At 37.6% G+C, this 24,104-nt stretch overlaps 2 protein-coding genes across 3 annotated transcripts in view; one reads left to right on the top strand and one right to left on the bottom strand.

The window, feature by feature from the left end:
• astn2 (astrotactin 2) overlaps window positions 1-3,326 on the top strand; it is a 303,910-nt gene extending 300,584 nt beyond the window's left edge. Inside the window, exon 23 of the mRNA XM_085279739.1 lies at window positions 1,368-3,326. Within this exon, the coding sequence (XP_085135865.1) occupies window positions 1,368-1,605 (238 nt within the window). The 3' untranslated portion in view covers window positions 1,606-3,326. The remainder of the gene's footprint in view (window positions 1-1,367) is intronic.
• Window positions 3,327-8,071: 4,745 nt separating this feature from the next.
• Window positions 8,072-24,104, bottom strand: part of pappaa (pregnancy-associated plasma protein A, pappalysin 1a) — a 104,212-nt gene continuing 88,179 nt past the window's right edge. For both annotated transcript variants that reach the window (XM_085279737.1, XM_085279738.1), the window contains exon 22: window positions 8,072-13,976. In XM_085279737.1, coding sequence (XP_085135863.1) covers window positions 13,872-13,976 — 105 coding nt within the window. In that variant the 3' untranslated portion in view covers window positions 8,072-13,871. The remainder of the gene's footprint in view (window positions 13,977-24,104) is intronic.

The following is a 24,104-nucleotide window of genomic DNA, read 5'->3' as shown; positions in this document are numbered from 1 at the left end:
TATATATATATATATATACATACATATGTATTGTAAAGTCTCTCTTTCTGTATATATATATATATATATATAGATAAGTAGATATATAAATCCTTTGTAATCTGAGCTGACCTGACATGGCATATGGTTCAGTCATGGCTTAAACTTCAGCTCCAGACTCCAGAAGTTTGAGACAAAATTCTTTGTTTCACTCACTCTAGACAGCTGCCTCTGATGTATTGTTAAGCAGAACCAGCACCCAAGAACTCAAAATGCGCCATTGCATGTCTTGGTTTTGTCCCAGACCGGCAGTCTTATCAGATGGATGGGAGAGACTCAGATGCAGTTCTTTGAAATCTGGTGACATTTGTGCAGACAATTCATATGTGGAGACACAGATAAAGGCACAATCCTGATTCTTTTTTTTTTTTTCTGTTTGAATTCATGTGTTAACTTTTTACCACTTTTCTTTTTAATGCATTAAAAATAGGTCTTGTTAGGAACAAACTGGTATCTTTAAACCAGGGCATTTTGTGCCTGCTGGATGAATCTGTTGCCTTTATAATCCCAATTCATTTTATAGATATTTTCATCAACAGCTGCTTATAATTTGTATGAATGACTTTCTTTGATGCTCCATAAAAATCCTAGCCATAGAACAACAGAACAAGCATGTGCTGTTGCTCTGTTGGAGATGCATTTGGTAAGACATGGGTACAAAATGTTGTTCTGTGGTCTTTAAAATTACAACAGCATTACCATAATGACTTAAGATAAGGTATTTTTTGTTACCTTTGTCTAATTTAGAGGCAAAAGATATGACTTGGAGAGACTCTAATAAGTAACCAAACATCTCCCATAATGCATGATAACATGTTATAGTACTACTTGATAGCTAAAGCCTTGCCACTTGCTTAGCCAGTGAATACAACAGAGTCCAGGAGAGAGCCTATGAAACAACATGTTGCTGCAAATTACTGCTGTCAGTGTTTTTTGTACTGAATAAAGGTGGTAAAAGTGGTTTACACTGAGGTCATGACTTGAACTGAAGCATCATTATTACGATGAGAAAGATGGACATCAGCCAGACAAGCTTAGGTATTTATACATTAGATATATATTCCTCAGAAATATATAATGTATAGTACCTTGATTTTCTGTACAGCTCTAGTATATATTCATTATGAAATACATTTTTGAAATTGTTCAGTAATTCTGCTTGTGTCCATTGTTGCCTAAACTTCAAGATTATTCCTTTTGCTCTAAAAGAATTTTTGCTCCAGCGATCTCATGTAATCTGCAGTTGTTTTGCGAACAGCAAACTTGAAAGAAAACATAATGATTTAAGTATAAAAGTCATATTTTTGTGATTTTATCTTCTTTAACAGAAAAGCCAACCTCATATTACGTAGGGTGGAGAAGATTAGCCTCTATTGCCGGTCCCTCCTGCGCAGCACCCACATCCAGAGCCGCACCGACACCATGGCATATGTCTACTGCCGGAGTGAAGAGGCACGACCTCCCACCAATATGTGGCATGGCTCTTTACATGACAGTCGCACTGCCTGCATGGAAAAGCTCATTTCTGTACAGCGTAACACATACAGCAGCACCAAACTCCGATGAGACAGGAGTTACGAAATGAGCAGTTCGTCTTTTGTTTTTTTCTTTTTTTTTGCAAAATGACATCACTGATTGATGTACCTCTTCAGTACACTCTGCAGCAGTTGCCTCTCACTCGACTGTTGCATTTTGCAAATCGATTGAGGCTGAAAGAAAAAAAAAACTCTCACAGGACTTCATTCACTGGACGTTGTGTTAAAGCTACCGAAAAAAATATTTTTGTGTGGCCTACTTTTATTATGAGAAAGAAGATTATCCCAGAAAAAAAAATCCCAGAACTGACATATTTCTCCAGTGATGCCAGTGATTGCACATATCAATGAGAGACTGCAGAGTGAACATGTAAAATATTATTCAGACAAAAGAAAACTGGTTGACTTAAATACTTTGAATGTAAGATCATAGTTCCTTTTTGGTGCTTTGAAGCTTTCCTGGTACACTTAAAAGAAAGAGGAAAAAAAGGAAATATCCATAGTATAACTTATTTGCCTTTACTACCTTCATTCGAAAGGAGAAACTGAACTGTGTTAAAGCCAAAATCACTTACTTGTTTTTAAGTTCACATTAATTAAGAAGAATAACTACACTTTGCTTCAGGAATTTAAAATCGGTAAGTGAGAAAGCATGTAGTTTGACTTACATGACCTTCGATTGATTCACTTGAAACAGCAAGGACTTGTGTGGTAACAGGATTGATATTTGCCTAGTGAAATTATTATGCAAGACGAAGTAGGTGGCATTCAGACATTATATCCAGACTTTTGAGTTAGCTTTAATTTTATTGCTGAAATGAATGAATCATTTTCTTGTATGACTTTCTCGAACTGCAGTACCTATAGCCATGTTATATTACTTAAGTAATATAAGACTATTAGTATTAGTATAAAGAATTCTGATACTGGGGCGGTGGATGAAATCGAATCTTATATCTAGACTTTTGCAAGTTCATGTAATGTGTTTGTAATCTAATGATAAGTTATTGCTTGTGACTGAAACACGACTTGTCATTGTAGCATAAGTCCTGCAAATTGGAAATATACGAGACGCATATAAGAGAAGCAGTAACAGACCTAAGATTATATCAGATCTAAAGCTAAAACTGAAAATGTTAACTGGTTTTCAAAAGTTCTGCCCTCACAGCAGAATTTACACATTTTTTATATTTTTGTTTTTGCAGATAAATATAGCAAGCGTGATAATAAAGCTGTAGATCTGACCAACATTTTCCCAACAGTAGAAAACAGGACAATTACTGCTGACCCAGATGTAAACATGAGGTACTGTACACTGAAATGTGAAGAATCAGTGATTGTAGGAATCACATGTGGTCTGTTTAATCTTCTTGTTTTTCAGTCCAATAACATATCTTCAAAGCCATGGATATTGTTTAACTGAAGATAAACAATGCCTTTTCAATATGTTCATCTCATGTTGTATGAATTGTAATAATAAATTATTATATTGTAAATTTTCAATTGTAAAAAAAATATGTGTATTATTATGTGGCTTTGTCTTTTTCTGAAGAATGTGAAATATAAAAAAACAACATGTATAAAATGAGAGGATCTTTCTTTTTCCACTACAACAGACTTAATCGTTTAGATTTAGACCTGGGTCTCAGACAGATCTGAACCACTTACTCAGTCATCGTGAGTGGCTAAAACCCACAACAAACATGTATTCCAATTTTTTTTGCCACATCTGCAAATAAAATGTTTTCCTTGTGTATTTGATTTTTTTATTTTTTTTTGTAACGCTTTCCCCATTTTCATTTTATTGGTTATTTCCCACCTGGTAGTTATTTTCCACCTGGTGTGCGATTGTACTGTTGTAATTAAAAATACTTTTGTTTGGAAGCGCATATTTTTCAGTTAACGTCAGTTTCTGGTAACTAATGCAATCCATAAAAAAAAAAACAGAGAGACAAGGGGACTTTGATGTGTCTTTCCAACACAATAACGCTCGCAAAGTTATTACTGTGAGTGATTGGATAATTGTCACAACTTTCAAACCTAAAAGCCTGTTGAGTACTTTCAGATTTGATACGCTCACACTTCCTTGTTTAATATTGCTCAGTTTTTCAAAAGAAAACGTGTAAACCCATATCTAAAACATATAGTGTTCATGAAATCATTTTTTCTGTGGTAAGTATAACATTTTTTCGTGTTAAAACATTCACAACTGATGATGGTTGTTGGAAAGTACTGCATCTTTTGAAATATCTGCACCTACTCAACTTATCCATATGCCTTTGCCTATGGGGTAATATTCCACCTGTGGAAGAATATTAACCATATCTGATAGGATATGAGACTTTACACAGTGTTAGTTTATGTGTAGCCCTGCAATTTTCTGCCCAAAATAAAGTATCTCAACATGTGTTTGAAGGATCACCATGAAATTGTACGTAATGGTCTCCAAAAATCTTCAAAGCCAGTGACTAATGATCCACAGTAATTTTCCTCTAGATCATCCAAAAGCTTGATATTGGATGTTTTGAGTGCCGTATCTCAAGAACTATTTGAAGAATTACAAAGATTTTTCAAACATTTAAAAACCATGGATCCATCATCCATTATATGGGCACTGACATCACTCAGTAGTCCTTGTTTTATGACCTGTTACCTACACAGCTAAAGCACCTTCCACTTATTTTATGTTTTGTGGTATTTCACAAAATTTAGCATGCTGACATGGTAAACCGAAGTAGTGATTATGACTGCTGCAGACACCATGGATGACTATTAATGTCTGCTATTCTTGTGTCACATCCACTTGAAGTCTGCCTCAAGGACGTATGTATGTTTAGTGTGGTGTTGTATGATTTCTGCCAAACAAGTCCACCCAAACAATTGGAGTATGAGGCTGACATCCACAAATTGCCTGGTTTTCACCTGTGGATGATGGAATTTACATCACTTGGATTCAAGCAGTTTTCCCTATAGTCAATTATGTGGGAAGCACGACCTGTTAAAATAATGTTAGATGTAACATTATGTAAACTAAGGTTGCCAATGCTGCCAGGCTACTGAATCAGAAAAATTCTGCAAAAAAAAAGATAATCAGTTTATTCTAAGCATCTGTCTTTGCACGATTTTATTACACTGGAACAATAGTTTGAATTTACATTGTACTTTGTTTCATCTAATTAATTAAAATTAGGTTGAAGGAGTAAGCAGTATTGATTATCAATATCCAGCATGTATCAACACACAGATGGTGTTTTATAGTTGTGGTTGTGCTAATTAAATGTGGCTCATATGACTAATGTGCCCGACTTGAAATGACACGGACCTCACAGGAGAGAAGCCCATGGTATGCAAACCACTACAATGAAGTTGCACAATATCGGAGCAATAACTGGATCACAATTAATTAGAATGAAAGGAAAATGAGGCGCTGATGAAAATGGCTGTAAGCAATTGTAGAATAGAGTGCAATTCTGTTATTTCTTAAGTTTTACCCAATTTACTGCATGCTCTAGCAGAAAAATATTTACATTGAGTTGGAAAGGGGGAAATCAGTCACTGAACTACCAGCTATCCCCTATGAATTACACTAAATTATGTCATTAACTGAAGGTCTTCATGTGAGCTGCTGGGAAGCATTTTCTCTTTCCACCTCCCTCGACAAACTATTCCTTTACGCTCAGATCCAGTTTCTTTCCAGTCATGCAACATTAACTGCACTTTAAAAATCAGTAGTTTGATGTTCATTCTCACAAACTGGGCCATTAGGCTCATTCAAGAGCCAAGAGCACCACTCACATTTCCATGCCAATGTATCAATGAAGGATGACAGAATGAACAAGAATGAGTTCTATATAAAAAATCTTCCATTGTGTGCATTAAAGCTTAGGTCCCCTCCTATAAGCCTGGAACTCTGAGGATTCTGCGCAGTATCTTAATTGTTCCTAGGACTCCACTCTTCTGGATAGGCACCTCTATTTTGTGTCTGGAATCTGCTGGAGCCACACTTCCAGCTTTGGAGTCACAGTTCCTCATACTCCTATTACCACAGGGACCCCTTTAAGCTTTACCTTCCAAATCTTCTCCATTTGTTCCTTCCCCCAAGTGTTTTCCTAGGGGAGACTCATGCTCCTTCTTTCTGTTGTTGTTATCCGCTGGAATTGCCACATCTGTTCCTTGTCAACCACCATTTTCTGGTTTGTTGGCTAGAAGCTGCTTGTCTGCCAAAAACTGGGATGTCAGCCCTGTTGTTCTCAACACCTTCACTGGTGTCTCCCATATGCTGGATTAGAAGTGGATCGGATAATCTAAAGATGTACTGGTACACTTATATCCTGCTACTATGTGGTGGATAGTGAGGCCTGTAGTTGTGCTGCCATGATCAGAGCCTGTGTGTTGTCCTTCATGTTAGCCTTTTCTAGTCACTGCCTGGATTTCTGGATGTCAGCCACTTCTTGCATCTATCCATGGCCATGGTGTTGGGTGTAATGCGTTACTAAGTAACGCGTTACTGTAATTAAATTACTTTTCCACTGAAAAAGTAGAGTAACTAATTACTGTTCATTTTTAGGTATTAGGTACTTGCGTTACATTGTAAAATAATTAAACTCGCTGAATATCATTGTTTAATTTCAATAATTTATCTTCTAAACGTAGAAGTAAACTCTGCCGCTTAAACATCGCTGTAGTGCAGGTTCACGTCATTTCGCGCCAGTTTGCTGCATAGTCGTATTCTAAAGCGGAAGATGTCGGACTCGGCTGAAGCGAGTGGCTGTTTTATGAAATGGACATATTCCCGTCTCTTCACTTTTCTGAAACAAGCAGACGAGAATATTACAGTAATATGAACACTTCTGAGTGATCCTTGTTCATCATCCATGGATAACTCCACGGCAACTCCTGCTAAGCAGGCAAACCTCAAATCAAATCAAATCAAATCACTTTTATTGTCACATCACATGTGCAGGTACACTGGTACAGTACATGTGAGTGAAATTCTTGTGTGCGAGCTTCACAAGCAACAGAGTTGTGCAAAATACAATAATGTAACAAGCAAAATACAAGAATGGCTACATCTGAAACTAATAAATATATGTACAATATATAATAGTATATGCATTTCTGGATGTGTATACTAAATATTTTTCTACGTGTGTGTGTGTGTGTGTGTGTGTGTGTGTGTGTACACATATTTTACAAATTAAATAGAGTAAACAATAAATAAAATATATAAACCTTGATTTTACTTCAGCAGCACAGAAAGCGTCTGAAGGTGAGCTTAAAAAAATGATTGCAGGCTATATTGTGGAGGAGATGCTACATCTGCAGACTGTAGAGTCTCCGTCTTCAAAATTTTTTTTTTATTATTTAAAGAGTTTAATTTCTATTGTTTGCCCACTCAAGGTTTATAGGGATTTTAAGAAGTATTTAGTTAAATTACTTATTTAGTAATTAAGTTACTTTTCTGACACAGTAATTAGATAAGTATTTTAAATACAATATTGACTAAGTAATTAGTAATTAATTACTTTTTTTTAAAGTAACTTACCCAACACTGTCCATGGCACAGTCCATGCAGGAACTTGGTCTTCCATCATAGTTCCTGTGGCCACCTTATTATGCAAGGTGGGTGACCAGTTAGAAATGAGGTATTAGTAGCTTTCGTTTTCCAGAGCCATTTTGCTGTGTCCACCAGATGCCAGTTTTGAGTTGCTTTATTCTATTATCTGATATTATAGCACTGAGCTACCAGGGCCTTTGTGGTCAAGGTGGACATGGTCTTCTGTTCATCCAATATTTACCACATGGGTAAATGGACTGGTTCTTATATAGCGCTATTCTACTCTGAGCACTCAAAGCACTTTACACAACTTGCCTCATTCAACTATTCGCACAAGCACTTTCTTCTATGGACTTTGTCTGCAATTGCTTTTTATCTGACATTCACATGCATTCATGCTATGATGGATGTATCAGATAGCAAAGTATCTGATAATCAGCAACCCTCTGATTAGTAGATGACCTGGTCTACCACCTGAGCTACAGCCTCTCGCATTGGTTTGGCTGGCACAGTAGCACAGTATTAAGCTGAGAGGCATCCAAGTCAGTATGGCTTTGTTTATATGTCTCTCTGTCATGTTCCAAAGTAGGCTCAAGTTGCATTGGAGTCTAGCCTGGGGACCCTTATGGAGTGCAGTGTTGAGTGTGATTTAAACCCCATGAGGGCCCGCTGCTTCCAGCTGATGTTACCTATAGCGTAGACCTAGCAAGCTAATCTAATTTCAAGGAATGACCTGAAATTCCTTGAAATTTGGGGACAGCATTTGGAAAGGTTTTATACTGAAGCTTGAATCTGTTCAAGCTTCTTACACACTGACAAAAGGAAGTTGCTAGCTACTTACAAGGCTGGACCCACATCTTTTTGTCTATGCAGCGTTGTCTGTCAATGATTAAAAAATATTGGAACTTTTTAAAAAAAAAACAGACCACAGACATCCAGCATTATGCTCACTTTAACCAGTGTTTTATTTCTACACAATAAATGACAGCAAAATGAACATGATACTCATCTTTATGACTCTTTTATGAAAATATAGCACATATCAGACATGTTTTGCAATGTACCAGAGCACCAAAAAATATATAATTGCAACTGTGACAACAGAGAGAACAATCGGCTGAAACATAAAAGTCCAGTCTGTTGTATATGTGCCTGAAAAGTGCATACTGTGTAAGAAAAAAAAGTGAGAGGAGGTCATCTGAGGGAGCAAGGGCCCACTGAGTTTGATGGCTACCTTTACAGTGTCAGTGAAATTCTCAGCAAACACAAAAGCATATGGATAAGACTCAGTAACATACAGTATGAAGATAAATGAAATTTTTGTTGGTTAGTGTCAGTCAACTCAGACAAATGTGAAAGGAACTTTTCAATACATAATAATGTTAAGTTTAATTATGAGGATGAATCTGAACAGACTGCTAAGAAATTGTTATGATATTATTCATCTAAAAAACAAATAATTTATTACACAATGGATAAATTCAATTCATGGTTAAGACAGCTGACAACAGTACTAGAATTAAGCCATTAGGAACAAATAAATGCAGACAAGTGGTGTGGTAAAGCATCACTTTTTTGTGGGGGTTTTTTTTTTTGCTTTTTGTTTAGTTTTTTTTTCTTTTTTTTTTTTTTCTGTCTTGCAGGTGATACTTTGACACAATGCACAACATTTCACGGTTCATTTCATTGTATAATAGTTATGATAAAAATCAATCGGAGACCTACTCCCAAACAGTTAGTACATGGTTTGCAAATACAATCATCATATAATATTACTATTTACATCTTAAAATATATTTGTTGAGCAACTGAGTACGAAACATTGCAGTAATACCACTAGATACCCACATACTATGCAAATACACTTTTTTTTGTAGGTCCAACTCAGAAAAAAAGGGCAATCCAACTTTTTTTTTTTTTTTTAATTGATCTACTGAAGGTTTAGGAAACAGATAAGGGACCATTCTATAACAAGAGGCCTGTGAGAGGTACTTCATGTCTTACAACACGCATAGACAATTTCTTACGAGATGGCACACCAGTATTTTTCTCCACAAAGATTTGTGCAAAAACATTAGGTATTTAGACACACTTTCTCGCACTCTCCACTGCACTTTAAATGAGTTAGACACAACGTTTCCGACATTTTTTTTAACATAACATAAAAAGCCAGGTGTTAAATGAAAAGCAAAAAACAAACAGTTGTTGATGGAGATGTGGAGAATTACTAAAGCCTTGCAAAAAACGTTGCCATAAACGTCATATTATGTGATAAGCATATGCTGTAGGTGAGGCGAACTGTTGTTGCTTGAGCCTAGCTTCAAAAGACTCTGTAAGCTGGGCAAACATCCTCTCTAATTTTCACAGGGCAAGCTTGACCCTGCTTGCCCTAAACAGGCATGCCTGACAGTGACAGATGAGGCAGTGTGTCGAGGTGTGGGGAGGTAGAGGTAGCAAGGGGGTGGGAGGGGTGGTAGGAGTCCCAGAGAGATATGGTTGCCAACCCCAGGAGAAACTCTGACTCACTGGCCTCGGCGTGTTGCCAGTCAGGCTGGCCACCTCTGGCTTAGGGGCAGCCTCTGTGAGTACACATTTTCACACCTGGACAAATAGCAAGACAGGCCAGGAAAAGCAGTCCACCCGTTCCTACCTCTGCCCCTACCCACCTTCTACTTTTCTGCCATCCAAGAACGCTCACCATCACCTGCCTACTGACCTCCAGTCCAATTTTCCCCTTAATTTTCAAGCTCTTTCTTTGCCATTTGCCAACGTTCTTCTGTCCTCAGCTGCCTGTTCCTTGTGCATTACAATGGTTTCTCAAAACGTTACTTGTTACATTATTTGTAGTTGTACTCAGCCATTATGTGGTTAAAACTCACTGCATGTGTGTGTGTGAATGTATTGCTTGTCTGCCTCTGTGTGTGTTTTACAAAAAATGAGAAACAAAGAAAATGAAACATTTACATTCTAGTTTTGATTATAAAAAAATACACTGCACTCAGTAACATTTAAATATGGTGAATCATCACTGTTTGCAAGCAATATCCATCTACACATATTGAGCAACGAGAGAAGTTCTTTCTGTGGTTGTTGGTCTAAATTGTACTGTTTATATCTTATCAGTGCTTGACAGCATTGATCACAATATACTGTGACAACAGAGACAGAATGACAGTTTTGACTTGCAACCTATAATATGTTGGTTTATAGGAACAACGTAAAAAATAACTTACATGGACATTAAATATAACTTAAAAAAGTATAACACTCTCAATAAATAGTTCTACTATTTACACCATTGTTATGAGACTCAAAATGTCGCTAAAATACCAAAAATATAGAAGCAGCAAACATTACAAGCATGAGGTACAGCAAGGGATCGTGTGATGACTACAGTAGAGAGGTGACGTCCTCATCCAATGCACGACTGTATAATTTCTCTCATGACTATCGTGGTTAGCTATGGCTTATGGGTACCTTTTCAAATATAAACAAAATAATTTGCAAGTTGACATTCAGTCACATTCTGCAGACTTTCTTGGTGATAACAATCACTTGTTTTGGTATCCAGATATCAGCTGATGATGCACATAATGGCTGAGGAGGATATTTCTAAATGATTCTAAGTATGTGGAAGCAACAACAGATTACTCTTTTTTATAGAGTGAAGGAAAGGGTCCAATGACAGGTTTCAGATTCATCCCAGCTGGAATGGCTTTCCAGTAACCTCAGTGGCAAATGATGAACCACAGTACTGCATATTACTGGTATGGCGTAGTGAATGTAGGTCAGTCTCCCCCCACTGGTGACAGTTTTGTGTAAAGCAGCAGAATCTGGAGTACTAATATTACATATAATTTGATAATATAATATAAGACATTTTTACCAGGACTATATGGTATTCAATAAAGTGTTAAATGCAATCTTAAAAGTCTTTGTAAATGACTTTACAAAGACTTTCAAGAGTCCCTGTTAACGGGAATTTCTTCATTTACACGCTTCTTCAACATCTCTTGGTTTCTCTGGCACAACGTTCACCTTCGGCCTTAGATAACATATTACACAAACACCAAGGAAACTAAAGATAAATAAAATTTTAATCTAACTAGATCTTAATTACGTGATAACTATTTTTAAATGTGTACTAATGTGTATCCAGTTGTCTTGGATTTGGGGCTTCATTGGATTATGCATAAAGGAATATATGTTTCACAACGACAGCACCTCCATACTTCATTAATAAAATCAAATGCACCATATAGGTCAGATACAAGAAAGGAAAAAAACAAAACAACAGAATAGCAACACAAGGAGTCAAATGGCCAAATATCATACAGTTTGATTCAGGTCACCATTTTGACAATAGCAGCGTCTAAACATTTTTGAAATATTTACTTTTCCCCTCTTACATGACAGCTAGAAAGTGCAGTAACTGAGGTCAATAGTAGAAACACTGATTTAATATGACATTTTGTTAAAATGAAATGCATGAAAAAGGACAAAAAACCCTCCTGTCCAAGAACATATAGCAATATTTACACAATATCTTGATTTTTTTCCTTTATATTTGGTGGAAAATAATACCTTGACTTTTTTTATATGTTCTGGTATTGACTTGTTTTATTGGTTCTATTGCGCTGACACTACAATTTAGGACCACGTATTTATGAGAATGATCTGGAATTCTATAGCAGCCTAATGTTTGTCACAGGGACTGTGCCACTGGCCCAAGTTTAATGAAATTAAATGTATATTCAAGCCATGAATATGATTTCAGCCAAATAGGAGCAGCAAACATTGGACCAATATGCTAAGCAGCCTTCATTATCAAATGTGCATGAGAATAAAACTCGTGTGTATGTGTTTGGATAGAAGAGTAATAAGATACCGTGCTATTGTAGCAGCCGTGTAGTCTGACAAAATCTAGCACAATGGGGCCAGAAAACCCAAGATTCACAATACTGAGAAGAGCTGATCAGAACAAGCAAGTGCACTTTGTACTGAAGAGAATAGTTTTAAAAATTACTTAAAGACGACACAGCCAGAAAACGTAGGGAGCTTTGATTGTGTTGTGACTGCAAATGGCGTGTTGACATATACATCCAAATGTCATTTTCATGTACAACCTTGTTGCCTGCAGAGCTAGAATACTACGGCATCCAATAGTCCTGAGGGGGAGAGAAAGAGAACCTGTTTATATGATTGCGTACATAAGCAATGTGTTGTGGGGCAGATATGGTCTTTGACCTACGCTCTCTCTCACAGACTATATCCACCCCTTCAACTCGGTACTCCTGTGTGACTGTGCTGTGCAGTACTGTGTGCTCAAGGAAGCCACAGACTACAGGAAAGCACTTACTACATTCGGAGAAGGACTGGGATGTTTTTAATTTCAGTTTAAACTGTTTGAATCGGGGCTTGAGGTAACAAAGTTCTTATCAAGCGTCGCAAGGGGTGAGTTGAAACTGAAACTAAAATCATGCGAGCCCAAAGTGAGGTGTTATCGATGACATTCCTTAAGTCGTGATCAATGTATGTTGTATTTTTCTTTTCTTTTTTTTGGGGGGGGGGGGGGGGGGGGGTTACTAGGTGAAAGACGCAAGGACAATTGAGGTTCTGGATTTCTTTTAAAGTTCTTAGTGCATTTTATATGTGGTGTTGTCAACATGTGTTCTAATGCAGTCTATGTTAATGTGAGAAAATGTATTATGAGCAAACATACAAGTGTGAATGAATGCTGTAAAGAGGTACTTTAAGCAGCAAGGAAGACAAAGCTGTCTAACCCAGTTAAATGTTATTATGTGAAGATGGGCAGTAGTGAAAGCCCTAAAATGTTTTCACTATGCTTTTGGGATTTTGCTCTATACTTATGAAATTGTCTTCGGAAACTGTTTCTGTGGCTAGCTGTGGTTTGTGTGCGCCTTTATATTTTGGGTTTTTGTGAGTGTGTTGAATCTGCGACTTCCAAATTAACATGGCTCTCTTATTCCCCACCAAGATCGAAATAACCTAAAGCCTCTGATGTGCCAGTGAAGAAACACACTTTACTTATGGTGACACACAGATATAGAATATCTGACCAGCACCAACTTCTAGCCCCTCCAAAAAAAAAGTTGAACAAGCTTTCAGAGTGTGTGAGGATTATTTTTAACATTTGTCTTAACTTCCTTCATATTTCTGAAACACAATCAATGCTATCCTTGACGTATGCATTTTGATATACCTTTGGTTCAATCACTTGATTGTAGAGTAAGGTCACTAAAATAGACACTAAAGCCAGCACAAAACTCAACAAAAGGCATGCTACCTAGGCTTGGTTATGTTGTTGTTGTTGTTGTTTTTGTTCTTTTTTTTGTTTTGTTTTGTTTTCTCTTTTTTTTTTTTCAAAAATGTCTGCTTCATGTAATTCATTTTATTTCGTGTTTTTTTTTCTTGCTTTGCTTAATGTGTACTTTAATGATTTAATGTATTGCAGGGGTTACTTTCCTTTAAGCTGAAAAATGAAGGTATTATGGAGTCCCATCTTCTTTTCTGTATCTTTCGGTTGTGGAGAGATGGAGGCATTTCAGCAGGTTGGGGTTGCAGTATGGATGGATGGAGAGGTATGCCTTGTAAGCAGCATGTGCAGGAAATCGAAGGCCAAGAAGAGGATGAAGGAGAGTCTGCCTCAGCCACTTTGGCTATGTGGTGTTGGGGAAAGGGTCCTAGGTTGTTGAACAAAGGGTCCTTGCTAAGGTTGGTCACCCCAGGTAGTGGACATGCTCATCCTTTCTGTTCTCTACAGCATTGGGATCCCGACAGGAACACTCATCTCGTAAGTCACAGGACATTGGGAATGGAATCACCTGCGTAGAGAATGAGAAACTTAAATTCATATGTAATTGCCAACTTTAGAGCCCATCTATCCATTTTTTAATGCTTATGAAGTTGTAAGCTCACAAACACAAACACATGCTCTTTATCCTCAAAACAGAAGTTGTCCAAATATTCTTAGTCAAAACCTGAACCCTACCTAATCCTGAAGCTAAACTGTTACATCCTCAACGTCACTATAGTAACACTTCTTCATAACCTCAATGTACAACACCAGCTCCAAGAGAGTTTGGACGATGTGTAAAAAAACCAAAAACCCACAAAATGGAATAATTTGCAAATCTCATAAAGCAATGTTTTATTTTCAATAGAAGATAGAAAACCATTGTACCATTTTCTGCAGGAACATTTTACAACTAATTAAGTTAAATGGGAGCATCCAGTAATGTGACTCCACATAAAAACAGCATCTTAGACAGGCAGAGTTTCTCATGAATATAGAAGGGCAGTGGATCCCAAATCACACAAAACAAATATCAACTACAATGCATAATCCCAAAAAGTTGATTCTTTGCATCTGGACATAGCGTTTTTAGTGGAGAAATGTTTCATCATTCATCCAAGTGACTTCTTCAGTCTCAGCTGACTGCAGGGTTCCCCAACCTTATAAACAGTACATTTGCACAATGACTGACACTAGCACCACTGACAAACAATGAGCTGTGAGGTTAGTCTCATAATCATAATATGTCCATTGTCATGACCGTTGATCACAACCACTGATCAAAGACGATTAGTAGCATTCACAGAGAGTTGGGCATCCCTAGCATCCAACATCAGCATGGAGGACAGGAAGCCACTCACATCACTTAGTAATGACCAGATGATGAACTATTTGAAATGTCCATATCTGGAGGATTGAGCATGCATCAAGACACATTACATAATATTATCAAAAGAATATGGAGCACTATAGACAAAGCTGAAGATCTGGATATCTTTGGGCCCTCAGGTTACACTACATTAAAAACTGGCATGATTCTGTTATCAGTGCATGATTTCAGGAACAGTTCCAGAAATCCTTTGTGTGCTCTGTCATTCAAAGAAGAAGCCATATTATCATTTTAAATGAACCAAAGTTCAATGCTGCTCTTTGGTCACAGCAATCAAACTTGTATTTATTTACTGAAAACATGGATGCTGTATGCTCTGGACCATGAAGAGGAAAGGGACCATCCCACTTGATGTAACTGCTCAGTTCAAAAGCCTGCATCTCTTATGTTATGGGATACATAAGAGATGTGTAAACTGGCAGCTTGCACATCTGCAAAGATGCATCGATATTGAATGCCATATACAAGTTTTAGAGCAATATATACTCCCATATGGATGACATGTTTTTAATCAAGGCCTGTCAAACAACATGGCTTCATAGTAGAAATGTCCAGATGCTGAACTGGCCTGCCTGCAGTCCAGATCTTTCACCAACTGAATACATTTGGCGAACCATGAAAAGAAAAATACAACAAAGAAGACCCAGGACTGTTTGAGCAGCTAGGATCCTCTATCAGACAAGAACTGGACAACATTCCTCTCCCAAATGTCCAGCAACTGGTTTCTATTTACATTTTACACAACATTCCAGCTTTTTTGAAATTGGGGTGGTAAAATATGAAAATAAGAAAAAAAAATGTCTGAGAAGGGTAGCACCATGAAACTAATGGGCAATTACATCTAACAAGTCTTTTCATGCTAGAAATTTGCAGTACTTTATGTGATGCCATCAAACAGTAGTGTCATTCTACTATGAGGTGACTTTAGGTAAGTGTTTGGTCTTTTTTTCAACATTTTCTGCTCATAGAAGACTCATGATATTAACCATACTATTACAGCAATTGATCCCCTTGTTTTTTCTGATAGTCTTATGTCAAAGTGAAATCCTGCAGGTGAACACAGAACCGGAAGATCAGTGGACATTGCCTCTGGCTTTGACGTCACTAGATAACGATGGTAATGCGTCACTAGCACCAGCTGCTGCTGACTTGTCTGCCCACCTCTTGGGGGGCCTGCTTCAGCTGATTCGGTACACAAAATGTGTCCTTCATCTGCAGGCCAAACAAGAAACACGTGTGGTCCAAGCAGTGAAAGGCAGCCGGTGAACCAAGGATGTCTGCATTTTGTCCTAGGCTTGCTATCAATGTCATTTCTTTCACGTTAGAGCAGACTGATACTTCATTTTTTGCACAATGAGTTTCAGTATACACTGAAAATGTATAGAACCTGGTCAGTGCAACCAGCAGATTCTAACAGCACGTCTCAAGACAAAGACAGCTATTAGTGAAAGCTATCTGGCTACTAGAGGATGAGTTGTTTCCAGGAGAGGATCATTGTGCTATTAACTAAATACGGAGTAGCTGCTGTATAATTACTGAGACTACTCCTATGCCATCTTACAAATTACACCATGAGCTCATACTATCTAAAAATTTGAATTTCCCATTAACTAAAAGATGCTGTTAAAAACTTAATTTGATCTACAATCACACACTGATTGATTTCCTGTCTACAACTAAACAATTTTATCAGATCTTCAAGTTTCTGATAGTTTTCATTAGATTCAGTTTAACTATAATGGAATTGTGTAGTGCAGAGGTCCAAAGCTTGGGAGAGTGAGGTAAAACTGGAAGAAAGGTGGCCTGCTGATAAGCAAACAGTCTCTAAGCTATTACAGCTTCAGCCACAAAGGCTTAAAGATCAGTCAACCAGCTTCCAGTGGCTAGGAAAAATATGTATCCTCTGATCGCTTGGAAAGTGGTTTTTGGAGGTTGCTGGCTATCTCCAGTGAGTCAAAAAGAGGGTGCTGCACCAAAAACACCCTGTAGCATTGATTTGGCTACTGCATCTTTTGAAATGTGTTGGTTGCAGTGTTAAGGAACAGCATTTAGTTTGGAGTCAAGCATTCTAATGCGTAGCCTTTTTTCCTCAGCCACACGTTTCATTTTGCATGGAATCTGCTCATATCCAGTGTACAGTTTACATTGTACAGAATTTCATTACCACTTGATGAGTGTTTGCAGATACGACAGTAGTCTTCCTGACCAGCGAGAGCTACTGTCTAACAATAATTTGGAAACTAATGTCAACTACTTGTACTCACTAGTAGTTGGTGATTGTGCAAACTTCTGGTGACTGCAGCTACCTGCTAGAAACCGAAGCATTTGCAAAGAGATTTTCTGTGTAGCGCCATTTACCAATATGCCATATACCGCTACATACCAGTTTGTGACAGTTTCACACTAGCAGCTGCCAGCAACTTGTATTATACATCTACTATACACTTTTCCACAGTGGCCAGTAGTTTCCAGGGGTCAGTGACCCGCTTCAAGGCTTGCATGACTGAAATAAGGCGTGCTAGCCTTATAATATATATATAAAAAATTTGATTTCATAGTACTTTTCTAAAAAAAAATTAGAAAAGCAAAATTTGAAATTGCTTTAGATTGCAGTTAAAAGAAAATGCTTACAACCAAAATGTTATACCTTCATTGGTGCCAAATGACATAAAATAGGGGCAATAATTTTAAGAATTGGGACTTTATTGACAGCGGGTCTGTGGGGGAGCATGCTAGTCACAGAGGAGCAGTGACGCAGGTTCTCCTTTGAAATTAGGTATAAAATAAGTTGTTTATGTGTGGGGGCGGTGTTCTTAATGTCAGGGCCAGGTGGGCAGTGCCCAGACTCCTCTGAGAAAATGAGGCCTACGTGTGATGACTTTACAAGCCCAAGGCCAGACACACTTCAAAAACAGCTGTCAAATGCATGACCAGAGTTTCCTTTGTAGCATTTTGAAGCCAAGAACATGGGGTTCCTCATTCCCGTACAACTCTTTCCTAGTTTAATTACAAAAATTCTGAGTTTCACACTTCCACATTGTTTGTTTTGGAGTGTCTCGCTTGCTGTGTCTTGCTTTATTATTCCCCTTCTCTTGCAGCACAATATCTCAATACACTTCCCATTCCTTTATTTCTCCTCCAAGGGCAGTTCTGTTTATCTCTCAATCTAGAGAGTGATGGTGGGTGGCAAATTTGACATGGTTTCCTTTGACCTTGACCTCCAGGGTGGCTGCGCCAGCTGCCACATCTGGCCCTGACTTAAGGTTCTCTCAGGGTGGCTGGGAAATTAGACTGACTGACTGGCCTTGTGGGCCTGGGGGCCATCGTGCTGCCCTATGTCCCTGGGCTAGAGAAGGCCTGTGCGAGGACACCCACTGACAGCAACATGAAAGCCCTTCAGAAGAACACAGACTTTGTCAGAGCCACATCCTTCAATTTCAGGAACAGGACGAAATAACAGAGTTCCTATTGACATGTCTGTGTTTGCAGTTTGTGCGTTTAAGCCAGCGCTTAAAGGAAAGAAGGTGGCTTTTTGGGCAAAGGGCTGGGAGAAAGGGAAATGGCTTATCTAGAGATCTAGAGATACCAAACTGTTTATTACGTAAATTACATAAATAAGATTATTAGAGGGAATTATAAAAATATATATGGCTGCTTACATGTCATTATAGATTAGAGTGTGTTAATACAGATGTTTTGCTTTCTTATTCAGTCTTTATCTAGAATTTAAGATATAAGCAAAACCTAACCAGTGGCATGTTCATGCTCCTACATTCATATATTACATTCACAGGTCTGAAGATTTCAAAGAATTGTTTGTCACAGCACCAAGAGCACTAGTGTACTGAAAAACCTAAAAATTAATTATCAGTGAAATCTTACAAGTATATGAGTCTGAGATAACCGAGGCCATTAAGAAATGTAAATTAAAAGTCACAGACTTATGCTATAAATACAAAATTGGAATGAGAGCGAGAGACAGAAAGAACAATGGGCAAAAATAAAGTTGTTACAGATTAGATATGGAAGGAAAAAGAGCCACTTAAGAACCAAAGAACACATAACTAACTTTTGGCAATTCAAATGCAAGCACTTGGCATCCGTTACCAGCCTAAACCCCTAAAACCTGTGGGGAGTGTGTCCTCCAGCTGTGTAACTACCTTTGCTCAGCTGTGTAGAAAAGCCCTGCTCTTTATATTCCCCTCTCTCTCATGCTTTTTTGCCCAGTCCACCTTCAGTCCTTGCTCCCCATACTCATACAAATAAATAGTAGGAATTAAAGGAAACTATGCCATTAAAATCTGAATTCTATCACAGTACACTGGCCTCCATGTGGAAAAGCAACAGCCACTTTTCATAAAAGATCATGTGTTAAAGATTGTGTGTTTCCAGGTGACTTACATAGAGACAGGATTTGTTTTTGTTTCAAAAGATGGATTGCAGCCATAGCGGTTAGTAGATATCAGACTGTCACCTGAACAAAAAGCATCAGTCATGACACATAGCAAATCATATGTTGAGCATACTTGTGCTAGACTGAGAGTGGTAAACAGCGGCGAGGGGCTGGGAAAGATCTCAGCGCCCACCCGAGACCCAAATCAGACAGAAAAACATACAGGCACATTCATAAAATGTTCTCAAAGAGAGGCCAACTATATCCAAGAAAGGAATTCCTTCCAAAATAGGTGGTGGGGGGGCTAAAAAGGGTCTTGTGCAGGGAACCCTCAGAAAGGCACACTCCATAACCCTTACTTCCTCTCCTCTCTGCCTGTCCAAATCCAGCCAACAGCTTGCAACTATTAAGGGGAGATCCTGTGGTGACCTTACGTGCAGCCAGTCCTTGCACCTTCAAAGCTCCTGGGGTTGAACAACACACAGCAAGTCATCCAGAACTCCTAATACACAAATCATTACCAAAACAAAGGGATATAGCAGTATTTGCTGGGAAGTGGAAGAAAAGTAAACAAGGTCCGTTGCTTTTCAGTACATTATTTTTTCCCCCTTCCAGCTGTTATTCAGCTCTTATCGGGAATAAATTCTGAACGAACATGCAAAAAGAGAAAGCTCTGGAAAACTTAAGTGAAAATTACATAATTCCTTTAATATGATTTTGTTTGGTAAGAAAACAAAGTGCTCCGGATTATGTCTGGAGGAAATTGTATTACATTCCAAACATTAAGATTTTTCACATTGAACTGTTGAATCAGTTTACATTTTAAGAGGCATGGATTGTGATGCGGAGAGCATAATAATAAACAATCGTGCAACAGCGGTAAAGAAGTCACTTTAAGCGGCTTTCATTAACTGGGGTGTACAGATGTTTTCATGAATTGTGTTGTATCTCTTCCATCATTGAACTGACATAAAAATGATAAACTACTGACCATTACATGACCTTTTTGGATTTTGGTTGCAGAATAAAGAAGTGAGGGTGAATACTTGTTGATTTATCTATTTATTATCCACAGACTTGCTGGACGGACTCAAATCATAGAAAAGATATACGATGATGAGTGCATGTTGGAAAACCATTTTGTTCTGTTACCAAAATAGAGAAGTAAATAGAAGTAATCAGGCAAACAAGATCTGTCTGTGGTTTTATGAAAATAAAGCACCAGTAAGTTCAATGACATACACTGGGAACAATAACAAGCAAGAGTAAAATTCCTACTGAATGACCAGTAACTGATGGTTTGTGTCTGTTCAGGTGCGTTTTGTTTGTGTGTGAATTAGATTAAGCGAGAGTGAGAAAAAAAAAGACAACCCAAGTGACTGAAAGTGGGAATGTGTGAAGGGAAGACTGCATGATAATGAGATAATGAATGAGGGAATGCAGAGATGGGGGTGGGGCGTTGGGCTCCTATGGAGTTTTCCATTAGTCTTTGAGAAGGCCTTTGCTGGTTCTCATTCTTCTGTAGGCTACTATCACGGCTCCTATGTGCATTCACGCTCTCTACACTGCACCACCTTTACTCAGTTTATTCATACTAGACAAAAAGGTATTTAAAAACTACTCTTCTCACCCTCAATGGTCACCATGTTAGCTACGTTAAGAAGCCAGCGGAAGAAAGATTCATTTTCAGCGTCGAAGGTGATGGCAAAAGCTAGCTAGCTTACACAAACAACATTAACGAACAATTATTTTGTTTTACGGCATTGACTGGCGTTTGGGTTTTGTTGTCTATGTAGAAAAAGTTTGTACTAGTTGTACTGCCAGAGCCACAACTAGTAAATATTTCCTAAATGCTGACGCTAATGTTAAAAAAATGCTAACTGCATGACAGCATTTCTATTTAGTACACAGCTTTCACTTCTTCTTCTCTCACAATAATTTATCTGTTGGTTTTGCTTTATTTATGAAATTTTATTACAGTGCAATTACATTACAACTTTTATAATTCATTATCTGTGTAAATTAACCACGTGGCTGTCAGGACAGAGACAAAATAGCAGTTAGCTGGAGAGTGCAGTGGGGTAACGTTGGCAATTACATGTTATACATCTGATGAAACTGTTGCTGTCTACATATACAGAAAATCACATTGAACAGAAATTCACATCAACACTTACATCCATAAATAGCGACATAGTTGTCGGAAGAGGGCTATTTAATGGCAAACCAACGTGTGCACTCAGTAACCTTGCTTTTACATAGGATATAACCAGAATACAACCAGCCGGGTCAAGGAGCCTACTGCAAAGAGACATCGGAGATATTGCAAAAAAAATCAAAAAGTTATTTTTGTCTCTAGTCAGTAAATTTAATGCACAGGTACTTAAATATAAAAAAAAATGCAATTTACACCTCACAAATAACTTCATTTAATTTAATGCGTGGAACTGTATTTCATTATAGCAGAGTAAATGTACTGTATCAAAGACAGACAAAAAAGGATTATGCTATTGTCTCTGATTAAGACAACTGTGGATGACTTAAAAAAAATTTCTAGCTAACAACAAGAAAAAAAAATCACAGTGTCACAGAAACAAAACCTTTGTTGATGAAATACGTGTTTAGGCACATGTAAGCGAGCTGGAACAATGTCTTTATTTGAGGTCTGAATGGGAACATTGATTTCACTCTGAAGAGATAAAAACTGTCTGTCTTTGTCAGCTGGGAAAAGCATTAATCAGCAGGTCAGAGAAGCAGAATCTGTAATGAGTTACACATTTGTTTTTATTATATATAACATATTTTTTTTATGAATCTCTGTCCTGGGTTAATCGCCATGGATTGTAGAAAATAAGCATCAGGTGCAAAACGCCCTGTAACTGACTTGTCTGAGTTGATCAAAAAGGAATGATTGTGAGAATATGAGATAAACAACTAAATCCAAATGTCTTATTAACGCAAGTACTAAAACAATAAATAGAGAGGAAATATGGGCAGCGATATCAAAGTAACATATAAAGATTGTCAGGAAGGCTGTTAAAATGTAATAATTTAAAACTCGCATTCAGGTTAAATTGAGTTTCGTGAAAACAAGGTATGTTTATATTGGCCAAGACATTAAGCAACATGTGTTTGCGAGCAAAAAGCATCAATTAAGCAATGTGCTCGCAAGAAAAGGGATTAATGTCAAACATCTGGTTTTCCTTTGTTCCTATATCAATTTCACATATCAGCTTAATTCCTTAGTGTTTCCTTTTTCTTTCTCACCCACAGTAACCTTTCCTTGCCCCTTGCTCCTGGCATCTGATAAATCAAATTACAACTGGTTATTTCAGAATAATTTTTTTTAAATGCCTTGAATAATTTGCAGGGGACCCACTAGTGGAAAACACCAGCCAGTTGTAGTTGCAGTCCATGCATAATGTCTTTAAATAGAATTTGGATAAGCATTGTTCAGGTGTAAACCCAGGGGAACAGCCTAGAGTCATTAAGAAAAACGGATAAAACTTTCCAATTTCTTTGAAAATTAAGAATTATAGCAGATCACGGAGCTTATCTTCACCTCATTGTTATTTCTAGTATGACTATTAGTAATAATAGCATTCACTGGATGGTTTCACGCTTAATTTGTGTAGTTATTTCAGTAATAGTTTTGTACAAGTTTTGTGGATCACACTATTGACTTTCAGTATGCTGTTTCTTTGGCTTAGAAATACTATAGCATTAAGCCTTGCAAGATTCCTCCACAACAATTGAGGTTCTGGAAAGTAAAACCATACTTTGCTCGACATTTTTGCTGATAAATAGCATATTACTACTATTCTATCTATTACCAATATATTGAAGTATTAGGAGGCAACAAAGTTATTTGGGGAAATGTTAGAAATGCTCTTTTCCCCTCAGCCTGGGCAGAGGCGTGTCCATATATGATTACCAGCAGCAGGTGGTCTGAGCCCCAGCAGGGGAAGAAAAGTCATAATAAACAAACTGTAGATTACAAGCTGTGTGTAAACTTGCATGCTGTACTATTGAATACTAAGAATCACACATACTAAATGGACTTGAGACACAATTCCACTTTTTTTGTTGCAAGATGTTACAATAATATTTGTGTGTTCAAACTGAGACAAATATATATAAATGTATGATATTTCATCATTCAGGTCTGTAACAAACAGCCAAAAGCAACCAAAAACAATCAAGAATTTCCTTAACTGACCAAGTCAGCCATAAATCCCATTAAAAATTCATTCATAGTGATTTAAAACAAGACTACAGGCAGAGTGACCCGGCAACAAAGAGCAGCTGAAGGTTGCTGTGGTGAATGGCCTGGAGAGCGTCACCAAGGAAGAAATAAAGTATCGGCAGATCTTTATCAGCTGTTACTGACTACGAGGGTGGTTTCACAAAATGTTTCTCTTTGCCTAATGTTTCTTTGCTCAATTTTCTTTTAAAACCTGTAAACCTCAGGGACTGTGTGTTAAAAAGTATATCTCTCTCGCATGCGTCTTCTTATATTGATATATACTGAGACTTTTTCTTTAAAACTATTGCTCAAGTTTAATATAGAGTACGCTGTCAATATAGTTAAAGGTTTCTCTGAATCTGTTGATCTTGTGTTGTGCAGTACGTGGCTCTGTGGTTGACAGTTATAAAATGAGGAGATTACTTCTTTGTGCACATGGTTTGAAAAGCATTTTTCAATGAATGCAAAATGCAAAAATGTATTTCTGATGTTACTGAGTTTTGTAGGTTTGTCTGTCTTCTTGTTGACAAGACCATGCATAAACTTCCAAATAGATTTCTTGGTGAAGAAGTAGAGTATGGGCAAAGAAAAAAATGCTAAAACTAGTGCAGATGGGGATCGCTTTCTT

The sequence above is a fragment of the Mchenga conophoros genome, linkage group LG7 (genome assembly GCF_057382185.1).
Source record: "Mchenga conophoros isolate Kocher_MC1m ecotype Shallow Benthic linkage group LG7, M_conophoros_male_GT1.1, whole genome shotgun sequence".
Taxonomy (NCBI): Eukaryota; Metazoa; Chordata; class Actinopteri; order Cichliformes; family Cichlidae; genus Mchenga; species Mchenga conophoros.
This window is presented reverse-complemented; position numbering and strand designations above follow the sequence as displayed.